Source organism: Gopherus flavomarginatus, chromosome 19 (genome assembly GCF_025201925.1).
Source record: "Gopherus flavomarginatus isolate rGopFla2 chromosome 19, rGopFla2.mat.asm, whole genome shotgun sequence".
Classification (NCBI taxonomy): Eukaryota; Metazoa; Chordata; order Testudines; family Testudinidae; genus Gopherus; species Gopherus flavomarginatus.
Window position 1 is genome coordinate 8,344,434 of NC_066635.1, and position 19,608 is coordinate 8,364,041.

General features: G+C 42.8%; 1 protein-coding gene across 2 annotated transcripts in view; it reads right to left on the reverse strand.

The window, feature by feature from the left end:
* Positions 1-12,462: 12,462 nt before the first annotated feature.
* Positions 12,463-19,608, reverse strand: part of ATP2A3 (ATPase sarcoplasmic/endoplasmic reticulum Ca2+ transporting 3) — a 139,489-nt gene continuing 132,343 nt past the window's right edge. For both annotated transcript variants that reach the window (XM_050929396.1, XM_050929395.1), the window contains one exon: positions 12,463-15,701. In XM_050929396.1, the coding sequence (XP_050785353.1) occupies positions 15,682-15,701 (20 nt within the window). In that variant the 3' untranslated portion in view covers positions 12,463-15,681. The remainder of the gene's footprint in view (positions 15,702-19,608) is intronic.

Consider the following 19,608-nt stretch of genomic DNA (forward strand, 5'->3'; position numbering starts at 1 on the left):
TAGTGAAACATTGTGCAAACTTCAACTATGTTTCAAGCCTGTAAATTTAACCCAAATCCAGACAAAGATTTTAGGTTTCACTGAATGCATTTGGAACAATTCTGATAGTCATCCTCATGCTTCAGGGAACGTTCTGGAGGAGTCAGGAAGCTTTCCTAGTACTAAGATAACTCAGATACTAACAGGGCCAGATTCTTGCACCAGTTGTATAATGGGACATCTGGGGATTCTCTCTGTTTGGGAATCCTTAGATGGAGTAAACCTGATATAGCCAGATCTATGGTACCTGGTCCTGACTCCCTTAGCACAGGTGCTGTTCTGGGGTTGTACCAGGGAGAGAAAGGGACATAGCCAAGCCTTCACTCTGGCTCTTCTTGCCTGGTGGAAGCACAGTGGGATTGTGGAGAAAATTCCAGGAGGAAAAAGATAGAGCAGCATCTCTGTGATGCTGCTTTCTTCTGCTGAGAGACAAACTGGCCTGCAGCTGCCCTCCAGGGTCAGGGCTGAGGATCTGAAAGGTGGTGGAAAGCCCCTTGTGCTCATGCTGAGCAGAGCTGGGGTGCTCTTGAGGATCTGGCCCATAATAATAACTTGCATCCATGTGAGAGTTTCACTGGTATCGATGCACTTTAGAAAGATAATGCTATTGACTCCTCCCCACTTATGGGTGGGCAAGCTGGGTCAGGAGTGAAGGGACTTGCCCAAGGTGGTGCAAGATAGGACTACCCTCTTGCCATGTGATCTATGTAATGAATCTCAGGAGGAAGGGAGCAAAGAGCTACAGCCACAGTGCTCTAGCAGGCTGGGGGAGGTTTCTCAATGTGATGTTTATTACATGTAAATGAGTGCCAAAAATGGGCCTGGGCCTGTTAGCCTCAGACTGAGACTTGGATCAGGACATGAGGGAAGGTTGGAAGTAGGGTTTTGGCTAAGACTCCTCTCCAGTGCGAAAGCTGTAAGTACAATGTAGAAATCCCACTGCAGGAGACCCAGCAAGGTTACCTTGCAACTTTTCAAATGGTTTCCAGTATGGCAGCTTTGAAAGTGCGATTCTGCCATCACATGTGTATGTTTGGGGAGGGGGGGAGACATAGCTTCAGGAGGCTCCATAATTATTGCCTCAAAGATTTCTGCACTATGAGGGTTTTTCTCCCCAACCTCAGCCAGCCAGCCCTGCAAATACAGCTTGGCCTCTGAGATTCAAGCTGGGCTCTTCCTAATGTATGCAACATCCCCAGTAACCAAGGAGTTATTCACGACAATTGTGTTGAATGATATAGGAACCAGGCTAGACTCCAACTACCCCTTCCTCTGGCTATTGTGACTATACCAGGCTAAGGAGAGTAAAACATGCTTTTTAAAATACACTTGTACTGTGAGCAGTTAGGGCTCTGCATAAAAGCAGGGAGCAGACCTGTTGAGACATGGCAATATTTTCACCTAGTCACTTTTCACTTTCTACTGGCTTTAGCCTGGCAACACTTTGACATACAGGCTCAATAACTTGAAGGCTTGACAAACAAGAAAAGAGCTGAACAAATTGATTATAACAAGATCCTTTCACAAGACTACAAGGAGCCACTTGGTGCATTTAAAATAGACTGCATGGAAACACAGATGAACTTTCATAGTAACCTTTTGGGCATACCATGCAGCTTAGAAATCTAAATCAGATGGCACCCCTTTGCTTACTTTTAAGTGACGTGATGTACTCCAGGCTCCTAAGCCCTAGAGAACGCAGAAAACCATCAGATGGGAAGCCAAGAGCAAACATAAATTGCTGATGATAACCATTTAAGAGTGAAGCCCGATATCGCTACTGAGAAGAACAGACAGACCTTATAAGCTTAGACATCTGTGTGTGTGCGGGGGGGAATAAATCATAACCTACTGTACGAAAGAAGGCCTTTTAGGGAAGGCTGCACACCCTTGCCAGAGAAATGGGAATAAGGAAAATAGGACATCTAAATTTAACAGCAAACTCTCTTGTAAAAGAGGAACTTGTAACTCTCTCCAGGACTTGGATTCAATAGCATGGGTAATCTTTCAGCTAAAGTAGTTTCCTTGGGAGACCATATTCATCTCCGATTTTAAAATTTCTTCAGACAACTGTTGGATTGGCTGCCCTGAGCGACTGAACTCCTCTAGTCAGAGGGTCTAATAGTGACTCATAATTTCTATTTTTGAGTGCCAAACTTGAGACAACTTAATGGGGTTAAACTTAACTTAAACTTAAAAGGGTTGAGCACCAGCTCTCAGAATTGGGCTTCATTAAGGTGGAGGAGCTGGAAACCCAAAAAGCTTATGAAAGCTTAGGCCTACACTCTTCTCCCACATCCCGGGATGTATCTTCAGCCTTGCTATAGGCCTTGCGCTCATTCACTCCCCAGAGAGGCCTTACCCACAGGCTCGTACATCACTCGTACCTTTGCTCCCCAGTCAAGTCCCAAATAAACCTACTCTAACCCCACCCCATCCTAGCTCAACCCCATGCACCCATTAAAGTAGGTACCCTACTGTCTTAATTACTTTATTACCAGTAACCAACAAGCCTTGAAAGTATATTGCTAAGCTACCTGGCACCAAAACAGCAGAGCAAGTACAGCTGGATAATGCACTGTGTTATTTATCTTGGGCAGGGAGAATAAACTCTGCCCCTAGATCTTTAGCAGAGATGATTGTGGTAGTTTGTATCCCTTCTTAAATGGCAACATTTACAACACTTCCCTAATTAAAGCTTTGGTTCCCTGTTCATAAAATGCATGAGTTTATGATAGAGATCATCTCATCTACCATCTGGTGATGGTATAAAAATGCTTAGTTTGGGGAGTTTAAAATGAAGTCCTGTTTGCCAGTACTATGCTAAGCTGCTGCCTTGCAGGTAAAATACTCAGTTAAGGGACCCCCTAGGCCAGATCCTCAGCTGATGTAAACCATCATAGCTCCATTGCAGCTCATAACTGAGAGAAGGTGTCTTACCTGATGTCACTGGGGCTCTGCTGATCTACACCAGCCAGAACTCTGATTCTGTGTGGCAGCTTTAATCCTAAATGTAGACTTTGCTTAATATATATTGACTTTATAAACTCTGATGTGAACATAAATGTTTTTATGAAATATCTGAACTAATATTTCAGTGCAAACAGGATTTTAAAAACTAATTGATGCAGCATATGCAGCTGAAACAGTGTGTAAGGCTTGGTCTATATTCTGTTTTCATCCCAGGATAACTGTTGGTCAGGGGGATGATTTTTTTTTTTTAATGACCGATTGAGTTATGAGGGTATAAGTCCTAGCATGGATGCAGTTATTCTGGTCAAAGGTGCCTTATACCAGTATAGTTTATTTCCCTTCCCGAATGGGAATAAGCTATACCATTATCAGCACCTTTATGTCAGTACTAAGGAGAGGTTTACACTTTAACTATACAGATATAAAATGGCAGCATTCTCCAGTGTAGCCTAGCCCTAAGAAAAGTGAAACCAACTACAAACAAAAGAAGCATGAAGTTGAAAACAGCAGCATCAGTGAACAGCATATGAGCATGTAAACATTAAATACACTCGGGTGGTATTAGTGACACAGGGAAGAGAATGAGTCCTTTCCAAACGCTATCTGTAACTGGCCTGGAGTGCCAGTACAAAATGCTCCTGCAGCGTGTAGTTCCATCCATCATCTTTGCCCTACCGCCACCTGGGGCTAGCCTTCAGTAGTGACTCTTTATAGCGCGTGAACTGGAGGTTTCAAACCTGAAGTCAGTGGGCCTATTTGCATGCTTAAGTGCTTTTCTGGATCTGAGCCAGAGGAGTCGGCCCATAGGAGGATCGAGCTCCATGCTGCTGAACATTACTTGTCATAGTCTACCAGTCAGTCGTGCTCAACATCATCACAACTTCTCGCACTCCTGTTTAGTCACACTAAGATTTCAAAAGGACGGAGGAGTCCTGTGGACTTCCACACTGCAGAGTGATGGTCTGGGAGATCAGAGAGGATATCAGAAATGCTGCACTACTACCACACTTAGAAAACAAAACAGAACTCAAACACCCTTAATAAACACTCCAACTCAGCTTAATATTGTTGGCTTCTTCTAATGACAACCTACAGATTTTTAAAGCAAACAACACTGATAACCATAAGCCCTAAGTATATTTACATTTTAAAGACAGAAGAGACTGAAACCTCTCATGCAGGGGCTGGCTCTCTCTTATGGAAAATTAACTTGTGGTTAATGCAAAATAAGATGTGTTTGCATTTAAACTTGTATTTGTTTGGTCACAAATAAGGGCAGGACCCTGCAAACACTGCGGGATGAGTCTTACTTCCACATGTCAGGCCATAAAAGTTATTACCATCTGTTAATGACTCATGATAAGTACTGAAAGCTTGATCCTATTTACACTGAAGTCAGTGGCAAAACTCACATTCCTTTCAATGGTTCAGAACTAGGCACATAATCAGTGTTTGCTCGACTGAGCCAATATTACTTAAAAGCTTGAGATAGACAAAGACAGGAGAGGAACTCCGAAGTCATCACAAAAGAGAGGAGCAGGATATGGCCAGAAGGTTTCCCCACGTGTACTGGCAGATGCTGCACTTATGATTTGTGATATCAGGGTTGGTTGGTTGGTTGTTTTTGAAAGACTAGTCACCAATTGTTCTGGAGTAATGAAAGGGCCAAGTAGCAGTCTCACAATCGAAGGGCACATCTTCACTGCCGAGTTAAATCATCCAATCTGCACCTGAGCAGCCCCACTGCAAAGCCCAGCCTTGGTTACTGTGTCCTTGCTGATGCTGCACTCACCCTTGCGTGTTGCTGGGACTTCTGGGGGCACATCTCATGGTTCCTAGTGCTGCAGCGGGCTGAGCTGCTCTGATGGTTTCCCAGTGAAATGTGGGAGAACTCGTCTGTCCTGCAGAGCACATGGGGGGTTGTGGGAAGATAGTGGAGGACTATCAGAACTCGTGGTTTAGCCTGTGTCCTTATTGCAGGTTACCCGAGGAAAAACTTCACTCAGGTTTTAGTCTATAGCCCCAGCTGGGCCAAGTAGCCCAGGCTGAATGCACCACTGAACTCAGGTGAAAGGGTTTTGTGTGGGAACATGAGAGGGATTAGGGGCAAACAGGCATCCAAGTTATCAATGAAAGGATGACATACCTTTAGGGTCTGACTACATTGCAGTGAAAGTCCAGAATTCAAGCCTAGCCTCCCTTTCACCTACACAGAAGTCGCAACAACCCAGGGCTCAGATCCAGGGTCTCAGGCCCCCATGGGGGTGCAGGGTCCAGCCTGAGTCAAGCCCTATTGCTTTGCAGTGTCACTGGACTCATGCTCTGGGAATCCGCCAAAAGTATCCCAAAATCCCACAGGCTGACTTTCTTTGTCTTCTGGACAGTCAAGTCTGGTGGACACCCAGATTTTCCCAAACAGCACCATGAACAAAGGGCTAGAGCAGCCACATTTTGGGAGGGCACTGTGGGATATGGATGATTGGACTCGGGTCCGCATAAGGCAACGTAGATGCTGGAGCCTCACAGTGAGACCCAGGTTCAACAGTTCCTAACATGGGATTACAAATGAGTGTAGACACAAGCCCTAGGTTAACAAACCCAGGGTCTGCTAACTCAAGTTCTCCTCATCTAGGGCTTACATTGCAGTGTAGACAGACCAGTAGAGTATTGCATAAGGACTAGAGTAGGGGAGGAAGAGTTAATTTCTGGTTGCTATTCAACATCTTTCCTGCTGATTGAATAGGTGAATTGAACTGCTCTCTCTCTTTTTCCATGTGTAAAATATAGACAATATATTTTTTTAAATAGTAGCTGTCTCTTGTGGCTGTGGAGATGACCTTCAGAATAAACTGAATGGCAGTGGTGCTGAAGGCTGTAGGGTCTGTTTATCTTGTCTAGGAAATATAGCCTAAATAAACCTACTGAAAGTTGCATGCACAACTAGTTGGAAAACCATATAGTTATCAATAGATCACAGTCAAGCTGGAAAGGGGTCCCTCTATTCCTTCATAAATGATTTGGATAATTGCACAGAAAGACCACTTCAAAGTTTGTGGACAATACCAAGCTGGGAGGGATTGCAAGTGCTTTGCAGGACAGGAGTAGAATTCAAAATTATCTGGATAAACTGGAGAAATGGTCTGAAATAAATAGGATGAAATTCAATAAGGAGAAATGCAAAGTACTCCACTTAGGAAGGAATAATCAATTGCACAAGTACAATATGGGAAGTGATTGCCTCGGAAGGAGTAGGCTGTGGGGGGGTAGAGTGAATCACAAACTAAATACGAGTCAACAATGTAATATTGTTGCCAAAAAAAGTGAACATCATTCTGGGATATATTAGCAGGAGTGTTGTAAAGCAAGACCTAACTAATTGTTCCACTCAACTCAGTGCTGATAAGGCCTCAACTGGAGTATTGTGTCCAGTTCTGAACATCACACTTTGGGAAAGATGTGACAAGTTGGAGAAAATCCAGACGAGAGCAACAAAAATAATTAGAGGTCTAGAAAACATGGCCTACAAGGAAAGATTGAAAAAACTGGGTGTGTTTAGTCTGCAGAAGAGAAGACTGAGGGGAGATCTAAGTCTTCTAGTACATAAAAGGTTGTTATAAAAAGGAGGGTGATAAATTGTTCTCCTTGACCACTGAGGAGAGGACAAGAAGTAATGGGCTTAAATTGCAGCAAGGGAAATCTTAAATTAATTATTAGGCAAAGTTTCCTACTGTCAAGGTAGTTAAGCACTGGAACAAACTGCCTAGTGAAGTTATGGAGTCATTTTGACTGGAGGTTTTTAAGAACAGGTTAGACAAACAGCTATCAGGGAAAATCTAGATTAGGGGTCTCAAATTCAAAATGACCACGAGGGCCACATGAGGGCTAGTTCATTGGCCCAAGGGCTGCATCACTGACAGCCCCGCCCCCTTGCTGCCCCCAGCCCTGCCCCCACTCCACCCCTTCCATGAGGCCTCACCCCTTCCCTGAAGTCCCCACCCTAACTCCGCCCCCTCCCTGTCCTCAGAGGGTGCATGAGGGGTGTGGCAGGGGGTCAGGGCAGAGAGTTGAGGTGAAGCAAGGGGGTTGGGGTGCTGGCAGGGGACTCAGGGTGCAGGAGGAGGCTCTGGGCAGGGAGTTGGGGTGCAGGGGATTGGGGTGCAGAAGGGGTGTGGGATGCAGCAGGGGCTGGGGTACAGGCAGGGGGCTCAGGGCAGGGGATTGGGGTGCAGAAGTGGTGTGGGATGCAGCAGGAGGCTCAGGGCAGAGAGTTGGGGTGCAGCAGGAGGCTCAGGGCAGGGAGTTGGGGTGCAGGAGGGCTTCGAGGTGGCTGGTCTAGATAATGCAGTGGAACTGGGCTAGATGCCGTCTCAAGGTTCCTGCCAGTCCTGCCTTTCTGTGAGTCAGGCTGGGATTTTCAGTAGAACCAAAAGGGAGTCTGTCACCCAACTCCCTTTAAAGTTCAATCTCCCTTTGGTTCTGTTGAAAATCCCAGGCTCAGATTGTAAGCCCTTTGAGTAAAGAACATCTCACTGTGTGTGTACAGCACCTAACAAAATGGGACCTGATCCCAGCCAGAGCTTGGGTCATGGATATGCAATTGTGAGAGCAATAGGGGGAAAATATTTGCAGATAAGTTTACATAATGTTCTATGCAAAACAGCATGTTCAGTTTTATTTCCAATTTTAACTTGTCCTTTACCTCCCTAAGCCTCTTCCCCGTAGTTTGTTTTATTCTGTGTATATGCTTTCCTGTCCTACAGTGTGCACTCTGACAAATAGTTCTGATGGCATTAACTAAACTATGTGGGGAAGGGGGAAAATAAATGGCATTCAATCCTTAGCTGCCATGACAACACATCCAACCTTACAAATAACTTGGCAATGACTTAGCCAACTCTAAAATAAACACTTAGGAATCCTGAAAATTTCACCCTAAGGGAGTCAGATGTACAATTCCCATTAAAACTAATAGGAAATAAGTTTGCGCAGCTATGAAAAAAAAATCTCAGTCTTAGCATCCAGCAGGGAGGGCCAGCTGTAAATACCCCCTGATGTTTCTTTCCCTCTAAGAGATGTCTTATGAATTGTGCAGAGAGGAAATTTACCATTGATACAGACAGCATAAACCTTCATTGGAAAATTCAGCTGGAGGCTGGATAAAGCACTAGGACGAGGATGTTGTACTTATCACCAGCACAACCAGCAACCCATGCAGCCTTAGGGCATTGTCCAAAGTGACACTTCTCTTGTACAGCACCATGGAACCAATCAGGTGGATACAGCCCCAAGCTAAACTTAACTTCTGAATTAGTGTCCTTCTGGTCAGCCATTGGATAGGTGAGGAGAGTTAGGGGCGAGGTAGGGCAAGGCAGGTGGCTTCACTTTGCTCAAACATCAGGTAGAGGCAGGATTTGAGAGTTTGGTCTAAATTTGGGAAGATCATGAAGAGGATACCCAGGCAACTCTCCCCTCCTTCTCAGCCCTACCCCCTTCACTTTGCTATCCCCTTTTCTACCCCAGCAAATCCCCTCTTGCTCCCCTGATTTAATCCCAGGCAGAAACGTCTCCCAGTGGTTGGCCTGCAGCATGCATTGGTCAGGCTGATCATTGATTCTGGTGTACTCAAGATTATAGAGACTCAGGATTATTCTGCAATGGATAATGAGGAAATGAAGTGTCCTTTCCTGCAGCAGTTGCAGGCCAGCTCTTCCAGCACTGGTCTGCACTTGTGCTCTATTTCCAGAAGAAAGCCTATATATTTTATTAGAGCATGATTCTTATTAGAAAGGTGCTGAGTGGTGTTCCTCTGGCCAGTGCCCAACCATGTTAAACAGGCTGTTTATAAAGCCTGCCTAGGGTCCAACTCTCAGAGTCAGCATGAGCTCTCTAGAAAGGGAGGACAACACAAGCTTGGGCCTGACCCTCAGCTGGTGTATAGGTCAGTGGAGTCTGATCTCAGTGGACCATTGATTTATACTAAGCTGTGAATGTAGCTCTTTAAAGTACAGCCCTCAATCATTTCACATTCCTAAATGGCAGTGAAAACACAAAGCATTTTTGGTGACCTCTACACATGCAGAACACATTCAAAACACACATGCTGAGGGTCGGGGAACTACTTTGGATACATTAGGAAATAATTTTTGTATTGCTATACCCTCAAGTTGAATTTGCACTCTCTAAAACTTCTCCACAACCATCCATAGCCAGATATCTCTAATTCCCAGTTTCAACCAGAATTGGAAGCAGATGTACCACCTGCAGCCAGGGATTGTAGTCATGTTATATTTCTATCGTGGCTGCTACCAGAATCCATAGGAAATTGTGATCTAGTGACATTAAGACCCCTTATTTTCTTTTTAAACCCCTCGATTATATATGCAGTGAAATCAATGATTCAAGACTTTGGTACAACCACCTCCTTTGGGACATGCTGTTAATATGCTCCCCAAAAAATCCTCAAGTTAAGAATCTGAACAAATTTTAAGGAACTGTTACTATTTAGAAACAAACCTTGTTTGGCCTAAAAAGTTGAGTCCACATTCCGTGATCTTTTACGCCACAGATTAAGGGCTAAATAATGGCCACAGGCACTATGTGTGGCTCTCACTAGTTTCTTTAGTTGCCTCAAAGTGAATAACAAATAGGGAAGAAAAGCAGAATCAGAGCCATCCAGTAAAATTGCTTTTATTTCTGTAATTTCATAAGTATAAAACAAATCAGCTCAATATTGTGCGAACAGAGTGGATCATACATATGTGACTACAATGACCCTTCTTAAGTCTTCACAATACACCTGGCTATTTACATCAGACAAAAGTACACCATTTAGGAATCAGTAATTTAGTGGAAAAATATCTCTCATAATAAAATAGGAAACCTTGTTTAATTCTACCCCCAAACAACTCTTTTTAAAAAGATGTAACAATTTATCTTTCACTAAGTGCAAACTCAACAAGGTTTCTAGATTCGGCTGCTCAGGCATCGTAGCAAAATTGCTATGTTCACAGATTCAAGCCATTACACTAATGACACCTGTAAACAAATCAGTGTTTTCTCTCTTCATGGTCTTGAGTACACTCACAAAACATAGCACAGACTCCACATAGCATGGGCATGAGTCTGCTATACAAATATCCCTAAGGTAGGGTACACCTACCTGTCTAGGCTCTTGTATATACAGAGCACAGAGATCTATTCTAGACTCATTTAGTTTTCCATTCTCACATTACCAAAAGCTGAATGGCACCAAAAGGAGAGGATGCAAGGGACACTTGTATCTCCCCCATATCTGTCTTTTCACTAATTTTGTTCCTGCATACCCTAAACCCAGGATCATCCCAATCTATGCCTGGCAGAAACCATTGTTACCAGCCTCATGGGGTCTAGAGGTCTTTATTTTGGCAGCATAAAACCACCTCCACTGCTCTTCTCTTGCTAAGCTGAACAAACAGGCTGACGTGCAATTCAAGGTAGCACTGGAGGATTGGTAGGATAATCAGAAGCTGGTGGGAGAAAGTGGCAGTGAAAATCTGAGTATTAAGAATACCTTGGGAATCAGTGGGTAGGGAATTGCTGAGACAGGTAGATGAAGGGGATAAGTGAAGATAAAACCTTTGAAAACATGTAGATTGTTATAAAAATACATATCACAGCATAGAGAAAATACAAGTCACATGTATGCAACTCTTTAGAGAAGCATTATGCAGGTCTGAAGTGTTGTTCATCCATGCCAGGAACATGCTCAACCTAGAAAATTAAGTGGGTGTGGCAAAAAAGGGAGGAGACTCCTAAGGATGATGGATAAATTGCCAAATGGTCCATAAAGATATTAAATCCCAGTGCAGTGCTTCTTTTCTTTAATCAGGACCATGGCCAGTGCCCAAGGCAACCCACTTGGAAAATACTCCCTACAAGGTTTTCCCCATTGGATATTTGTTTGGTGGGTCTTACCTGGTCTGTGTCTTCAGTGGTTCAGAATGTGAAGTAGTAATAGTGGGATGGGACGATCCTGTGATTTTTTGCAATACCATTAATTTTTCAGTCAAGAATCTCATGCAGTTATTCTTCTATTTAAGACAGTGGCTATTCCATGATACGAAAAACAAATCTAGGCCTTAATCTTGCAAACATTTGTCTGTTAAAATTTAATGGGATGGACTCACTAGTCTGACCCAAAGCTCATGGAAGTCATTGAAACAACACCACCCATTGACTACCATGGGGGTTAGATTGAGCTCTGCATGCATAAAGCTACACCCAAGTGTTGGCAGGACCAGGGCTTTAAGTTCTAAGCAGTTTAGTAAATGTGGTGTGTGTAACAGTAACTGAAACTTGCCACCTCAGGATCCTTCTGTTGATCTGGCTTTTCATACCCCATCCATCTACTGTACCGTGTACCTAGATAGGATGGGACTTCCCAAAAGCTCCATTAACAAACCCTTTTCTTGTTGCATGAATTAAGGGTCCCTTTAAAGTTACCTACCAATTCTTCTCATAAAGGCCAAACCTTCAGTTTCTCACTATTATGACACCTTATGGTACCACCCTGGTCTTCGATTGGCCAAGTGTTAGAAACATGTAAATAAGACAATGTCATCATGACAGTGCCAGATTCTTGTGAAAGGCACCATGCAAGTCAAACAGACAATGTATGGAATCAGAATCAAGACCTTTAGCCATATTTTGGCCAATAGAGGAATTAAGGGAGAATATAAATTTCAGATGTGATACTACTAATTTCTCCCCCTCCCTCCCCCTTACCCTGCTGTTTCAAGCAACAGCAGTCTTTTCACATACATAATACACCCTTCTCAGATGATGGATGTTCCATAGGAGAGTTCTTGGTAGGAGAGAATTTATCCAGTCATCGGCCACAAGGATATTCAAGTCCTCAAACAGCATAATGTGGACTTCATAGCCATTGCCCAATGCTCACACTTGGTGCTCTCCCAAGAGAGAAGAGTCTCTTCCTTACCATCCACGTTTATTTTACAGGTGTGATCCAACATGTTGAATGGCCCCTGAGAAATTAATTTAAAGTGCTCATGGACAACCACACAGGCTACTTTTCTGGTGCTCAAGCTGCGATGCATGATGAATGATTTGCTCCTTTTGTTTAGGAGGATCTATTGTAATGGCCCAGGCTGGCTGGAAGTACTGATGGAAAGAGACTAAACTATTATAAAGAATCTGAATACACCAGAAGGCAATAATTGTGATTCCTAGATCCTGGTTTCCAACAGAAGTGAGACTAGACAGCTTTTCATCACAGGCCTCCTTTTGCAACATGCAATCAGGGGGAAAAAAAAGCCACTCCAGTGGACATCTCCATTCTATTGCACACAATCAAATGTTTCCGTAAGATGCAATTCAGACCTGATCCAAACCATATTGAAATCAATGGGATTAGGTTTTAACCACCTTCAAGTTTGCAGAAGAACACCAGCACACTGCTGGTGACATACAAATAAGAAATAACTTCTATGCAATTTATCCTGACCCTTCAGCAAAGCATAAAGGAAAAATAATTTTGATCTAAGGATATTTTTCTACTTCATTAAAATATTTGAACTATAACCCTCCACAACCCCAAAACGTCTAGCGGGAAACCAGTCTTAAAGCAGCCAGCCAAATGACAAGCAACAAAAGAAAAAATGAGACACGGTCCTTCAATGAGGGATCCTACTAGAAAATGGGGATACTTTAAAGGAGGTCACCCTTAGTAGAGTGAATACCTGTTGAAGGTGTCCTTAGTGTAGGTTCCACTGATTTGACCCAGAAGCTTACAGTGAAAAGGGCAAACAGAATTTTAAGACAAAACCTGCTGCTACTGGGAAGAGTAAACCTATGGCATGGAACATGGCTGAGAGTTGTTGCACTCTATTTGCTGAATTTCATATCCTGTAATTTCACAATTTCAATCCAACATCATCAGGCACAGTGAACCACCATAGTGCATTTTAGCTGTGTTGAGCGTAAATTAAAACCAGTGCAATAAAAACTAATATTTCCCCTGCCTCTTCCTCGCAATGATTTAACATAATTGTCTCCACCTTCTTGGCATCAGATGAGGCAAAGCAAATGACCAAAAGGAATTTAATAGAGGACTTAAAAGTTACTGACGTCATATCTTTGCCTGTCCCATGCTTGCCCAAGATACATGTTTTGTAAATATTTTAAACCCTCTTTGTTACAGATTTTTAAAATAATATCAAAAGCTTTAGAAAACACACACATTTGGGTACCAAAAAAGTCACAAGTCAGATCTTCAGCTGGTGTAAATCAATGTAATTCCAGTAGAGCAACACAGATTCACAGGAGCTGCAGATCTGGCCATGACTCCCCATAATCCAATATGGATCTCTGATGGATATGAACATGTACCAACAGGGACAACTTACAGACCAGGTACTCGGCAGCTCTGGTTGCACTACATTCCATGGACACCCTCCACCCCCAATAGGGTGGGCAGGATGTTGAGGATCAATCTCAACCCTGGAATAAGCAGAAACAGTTCTCCTAAAGGCAATGGAGTTGCTCTGGTTACATGAGGGCTGAATGTGGCCCTTAAATATTTGATTAAATTCCCACCATTTATTTCCAAAGGCTGTTCAGAAAGCCATGGAGTGGTGGGGATCTTTGTAATAAAACGAGGTGGAATTCACCTCTGTACAGAAGCATGGATGGCCCAAACACCACTTAAGTCCCACTTAAACCCTCTTTAGAGAGCTTAAGAGGTGTATGGATCATCTACTGACCCTCTGCTCAAGGATAAGTTCCACCCACATTGAAAATGGTCTCTAAAAAGAATCAGTCAGCCTGTGTAATCAGCTCAATTAAATCAGCTCTATAAACTGAAACATACAAAACATGTTGGAAAAAGAAAAATTCTCAAAGAAAGCAAATAGTGATTTTTCCGTGAACAATTTTCCTGTAATCACACAGTATTTATAAAGATGTTTGTTTGTTTTTTAAAAGCTCCATATTAAAATTCCTTGAGTACATTCTATATTAAATACAGTAACAACATTTCATGCAAGGTTTTCTGTACAATTAAATCAGATCAGTAGTATAACAAGTCTGTACATTCCCATTGGTCTGGGGGCGCGACCCATCTTTTTCAATGCTGGTGATGGAGAGAAAGGAAAGGATGGTGTTTGGCACGTACTGTACCTAAGGTAGCCAGCTTGTCAAAGTTCAGCCAGCTGGCCTGGACGGAAGAGAGACAAAAAGCACTGGGGGTTTTAAGAGACTTAAAAAATAAAATAGAAACTGATGCAGATAGGAATGGAGCAAAATAGCAGCAAAGCAAAGCAATAACTAACCCCGATGCTCCGGCATACACCCGGGTGAAGTTTAGAAGGAAGGAGAACTGTAGGCATCTTTTTCCCTTCATCAAGAACTTTGGATCCTACCACATCTAGTGCCCATTCCTGGTCAAATGTTCTATGTGAGTTTCAAGAATAAGATTATATAGGTGGTAGAATAAGTCTTAATGTCAATTTCTGGGAGACAACTTTTGCTCCCATGTGATCACCTCTCCCTTTTTCAACATCATATTGGGAGCACAAATTGTCTCCCAAAACTGACATTAACTAATGGACAACTCCCTTTTAAGCCTTTTATTCTACCTTCTATGTAGTCATATTTTAAAAACTAGGTAATCTAGATTTACCTAGTCAGTAAATTTGATCAGGAATGAGCACTAGATGAGGGGGGATCCAGAGTTCTCCATTTCCGTGTTTTGTTTTAAGCTGTCTAGGCGGAGGTGCTTAGCACAGGAAGGGAGCTAACAAGGTGTTATACAGAAGAGAAAGGACAAGAGGACTGGGTCATGCTTTGGTGTCAGATGAGCCTGAGAAGGTGCAAGATTTTCACAAGAGGAAAATAGAATGGAGAATAATATGATAAATAGAGGAAGTTTCAACTTCCACCACAAAAATCTTTGCAAGTAAATACATGTCCACAAGATCTACAACACTGGTAATTATACCAGGAAACAGGTACATTGAAACCACCAAAGCTGGACATCTAGGCAATGTGGCTTCCAGAGCACTAGCATTGCCACCTAGGTATTATACTTTAATGGATATCACTCTACTAAATTGGAAGTCAATTGGAACACACCTGTTGCACCTCATGCACCTTTCTTTGCTTACCTCCCCTGCCCATACACACAGATAAGCTTTTCCTTGGTACTGAGATACTGTCTGTTTTGCCACATCACAGCTCTGGAATGCACCTCTGTCATCACTGCTCATGCACAGATACTGTGCACCACTGTGAAAGCACGACCTCCCACCTACCACATTTTTACAAAACAAAAGATGCCTTACTGAGCTCACACATTGGGGCTATTTTTTAAGGGGTCTCAAACTTTTCAGGAGCGGACCCCCAAGGAGCTGTGTTACAATGACTCAGTTACATATAGTTTCATCCCCAAACTAATTTAGCTGTCCAGTAATTGCACCATTACGTACAGGGAAAAAAAGCTACGAAACAAAAACAAAATCAGTATTTTTCTTTTCAACGTTTCACCCGCATTAGTCTGATAGTCGGACACATGCATGTCCTGCTGGCTTCTAGTGATGGTCAAACATGCAAGACTTCAGTCCGAGTTACAGCTTAGGGTTTCTTTATTTAGAAAGTGAGTTTCCTTTATGTCATTCATTTCTTGCCCTCTTCTCCTGCAAAACAAAGGAAATTGGCTATGGTTAAAAAGCAAGCCAAGCACCTATAATGTTATTGAGACAGACATTTCACTGAGTCATACAGCTGGGTAGGACCCTGTATAACCTGATGGCTTACGAAAAGGCCAATCTAGGGTGAGTATGGAGTAGTAGAATCTGCTGCTTTTGCTCTTAATGCTTGGCTTCACTTTTGAAATGGCTACCTCACAATACATCACACAGGGATACATGAACCCCAGTACAACCAACATGGAACAGTACTACTACGTGGGAATTCTACAGCGCTTTTCAACTGAGCATTCCCAAACGCTGTATAGACATGAAAGAATTTAGTTTTATAGCATCACTGTGAGGTAGGTACTAACTTCATTTTACCAATTGGGAAACTGAGGCACACAGCATAAATTGACTTGCCCAGGGTCTCTCAGTAAGTCATGGCCAAGTGGGAAATAGAACACAGGTTTCCTGACTCCCAGTCCTGTGCTTGATCCACAAGACCAGCCTTTTCCTCCAATTTCTTCACCCTGTCAATGGCAGAACCAGCTACTTGCTGGGATGCATTAGATGATTTATGGCTTAAAGGAAAGCTAGAGCATTTAGAAACAGTGCCTTACAGAGCGAAAATTATTTTTAAATGGGAACAGGTGTCCAAATTCCCTAGGCAGCTTTGAAAAAATTCTCATCTTAACTATGTAGGTCCAGATTCTGCCAATTTGGAGTCCGCAAGCAGTTGTAGTGACTTCTAGAAGCAAGCTACTATAAAACACAAGGGAGGGTGGCAGAATCTAGCCTGTAGGCAATAAGAATGTGCACTGAAAAAAGTTAATTACAAATACTTGATGGTATTTCAGTTTCTTTATTCATTGAGTGGGACTGCTGCATCTCTCTTAGGTGGCTGTTGTTTTAATGCTCCTGAGTCACAAGGACCCCATTTGATGACACAAAGCAGTGGGGCCGGCTCCAGGCACCAGCAAAGGAAGCAGGTGCTTGTGGCGGCCAATGGAAAGGAGTGGCATGTCTGGGTTTTCAGCAGCAATTTGGCGGTGGGTCCGTCAGTCCCTCTTGGAGGGAAGGACCTGCTGCCGAAGAATGAAGCGGTGTGGTAGAGCTGCCGCTGATCACGGCTTTATCTTCCCCCCTGCTTCGCCACTTGGGTGGCAAAAAAGCTGGAGCCAGCCCTGCAAAGCAGTGTGGAATGATAGAGATCCAGCTTCACTCCTGGAAAATCAAGTTACTCGAAGGTATGTTTTATTTTGAAGAGAGAACTTTTATTTTGCAAAATGTTTATGTTCACTGCTTACTCATGGGAAAGCCATCTCTTTCAGGCCCACTTTAGACTGAATTGTTAAGATGGCAGTTTCTCACGAGGCTAATTGTTCATATTATATTTAAGAAATTTTTAACTTGTTCACTTTTCTTTGCATTAGCTGGATTTTCGAGAACCTATAGGAGAGAGGTATCCAAATCCCACTGGGATGCAACCAGAGTTGGGCACTTTACTCCTTTATGCTCCTTTGAAATTTCCAGCCATAATGTCTGGAATACCTAAATTACACTATCATTGGCCATCATTTCCAACTCCCCTGGAAATTAAATACAAGTACACCCACTTCCTCAGTTTACACAGCACGTTTTCACCAGTGTGCAGAGGGAAGTTTCATCCACTGCGCAGCCATAAACCTCAAACTCTCAGGCCAAACGAGTAATGCCTCCTGGAGTGATAGGGAAAGTGCAGAGTCGGAGCGCTGTGTATTTATATTGCATTCATAACTTTATCGTCTGAGCACCCAAGTGGTGCTTAGCAGTACAAATGAGTTAAAAAAACCCTGAGTTTTAAGGATCTTTGTAAAGTTCAGAGCTGACTTGTCAGAGTTTGGTAACAAGTGTCAATTTTTTTTAAAAAAAGATAGTATAACATTTTCAAAAGCACCCTAGTTACTTAGGAGTCCAAGTCCTAGGTTTTAGGCTCTTAAACTCTTTAGAGGCTTTTGAAAAGTTTATCTAGAAGCTTTTAATAGAATCACCTTAGATGTGAAGAGTTGTCATACCCTGCACTAAGCCTGGCATTTTCAAAGGAGCCCAAAGGAGTCAGATGCCAAACTCCACCAAATTTTAATGTGAGTTGGGCATCTAATTGCATTATGTTGCTTTGAAAATCCCAGCCTAACATTTCTGAACATCAGTCAAATAACTACAGCAGAAACAGCCAGCTGAGAGGCAGGGCCACTTCACCAGCTCCAATTTCATTCCTGCCTCACAGTGCAGAAGCCTTTGATGTAGTCATTGCTTTGAACATGTGTAAATTTTGGCCAAAGGATGTGTCCTGGGCTCACACAAGATCATGGATACCTGCCTTTTCAGTGTGTTTTATTACCACTCTCCTAGTGACAGAAGACACTGGAGGAATTCAGATGTTTGGACATAGCACTCTCTCCCCCCAACCCATATGGCAGCAAACAAAAAGCAATATAATCTGTGCCTCTGGAAATAAATGCCAAATACTGCTGGCACCCTTGCTGGCAGCATTAGCTGAGACCGAGAGCCTGAAAAGGGACAGAAACTAAAATAACCTCTTGTGCCTTGAGATGCTCCCTCTGGAACAGCTGAGGCATATTGCTGGGGAAGTTTGTGCTGCCCCTGTTCTTTGGCTAAATACAGGACTTCAGTTTCTAAGGGTCTCAGACTACAGTAGCCTCTTCCACGAGGACCAACTCCCTGAAATGGAACCACCCCAGACCTCTCTATCTGATTATATGAAGCAGGGGTAGTCAATAGGCAAACTGTGGGCAAAATCTGGACCGCCAGATGCTACTGAACAGACCCCAATATCTTTTTATTAACTTACTATTATCATTATTGTTATTATTTTCCTCTGGAGTCTGGACCTTGACTATACCTTGACCAAGAAATTCGGACTTGACAAAAATATAATTGACTACCCCAAAAGTTCTTTTCTTCCTGCATTCCCCAAAGCATGACAAGAGAGCCTTCAAAAAGCCAGCAGGGCATTGAGGTGGATGTTGACATATTCCAAAGGAGCAGCAATACTCTCCTTAGTAACACCTCTCAGCTCAAACAACCTGACATATATCTGGAAACATTCTTTTCCCTTCCACATGACAGTTTGGCTAAGGTAACAAGAGAGAGAAATTAACATACAAGGACACTCAACAGACTTGGAAACATAACATCATCTTCCCTGTTGCTCTCAGACTCCATTAGAGACAATAACTATTTAGTCCACATTGTTAATGCATCGCTATGGAGATTCACATGTGCTTTTGAATGCCTTTTATGGTTGGTTATTGTCTCAATGTGAAGGTATTTTTGTGAGATATTGGTGAGAGGGGTGTTTTCTAAATGTTGTGACTTATTTACGATCAGTAGAATTTATATCTCCACTGTTTGGCAAAACCTTCTCTTTATGTTGGGTTTAAGGACCTGTAGCCCCAATGCTGATCTCACACAGATGTAATTTCATTGACAGAGTTATTCCTGATTTACAGCAGCGTAAGCAAGATCTGAATCAGGACCTACATATTTCCATTATCTCCACACCCATTTGTCATAGCACTAGAACAGTCAGAGGGTTTTAAAGTGTGGAGGTGAAGTAGAACTGACCTCATGCGCATATAATGGGCCAAACCAACCATTCTCAGAGGCTGAGCTGCTAACATAAATATGCAACCTTTAGTTAAAATCAACTGTTGCAGCACAGGACTGGAGGACAGCAAGAGCACCTACACAAAGGCACTAGAGCTGTTCTTGGGAACTGCACACCGGTTAGGGCTTATACTTCACTCCAAAGTGAAACTGGTTGAAATTATAATTAAAGACAATTATTTAAAAAAAACTAAATAAAAGGTGATATAAGGATAAACCAGCCCAGTTCTTGTAAAGGGAA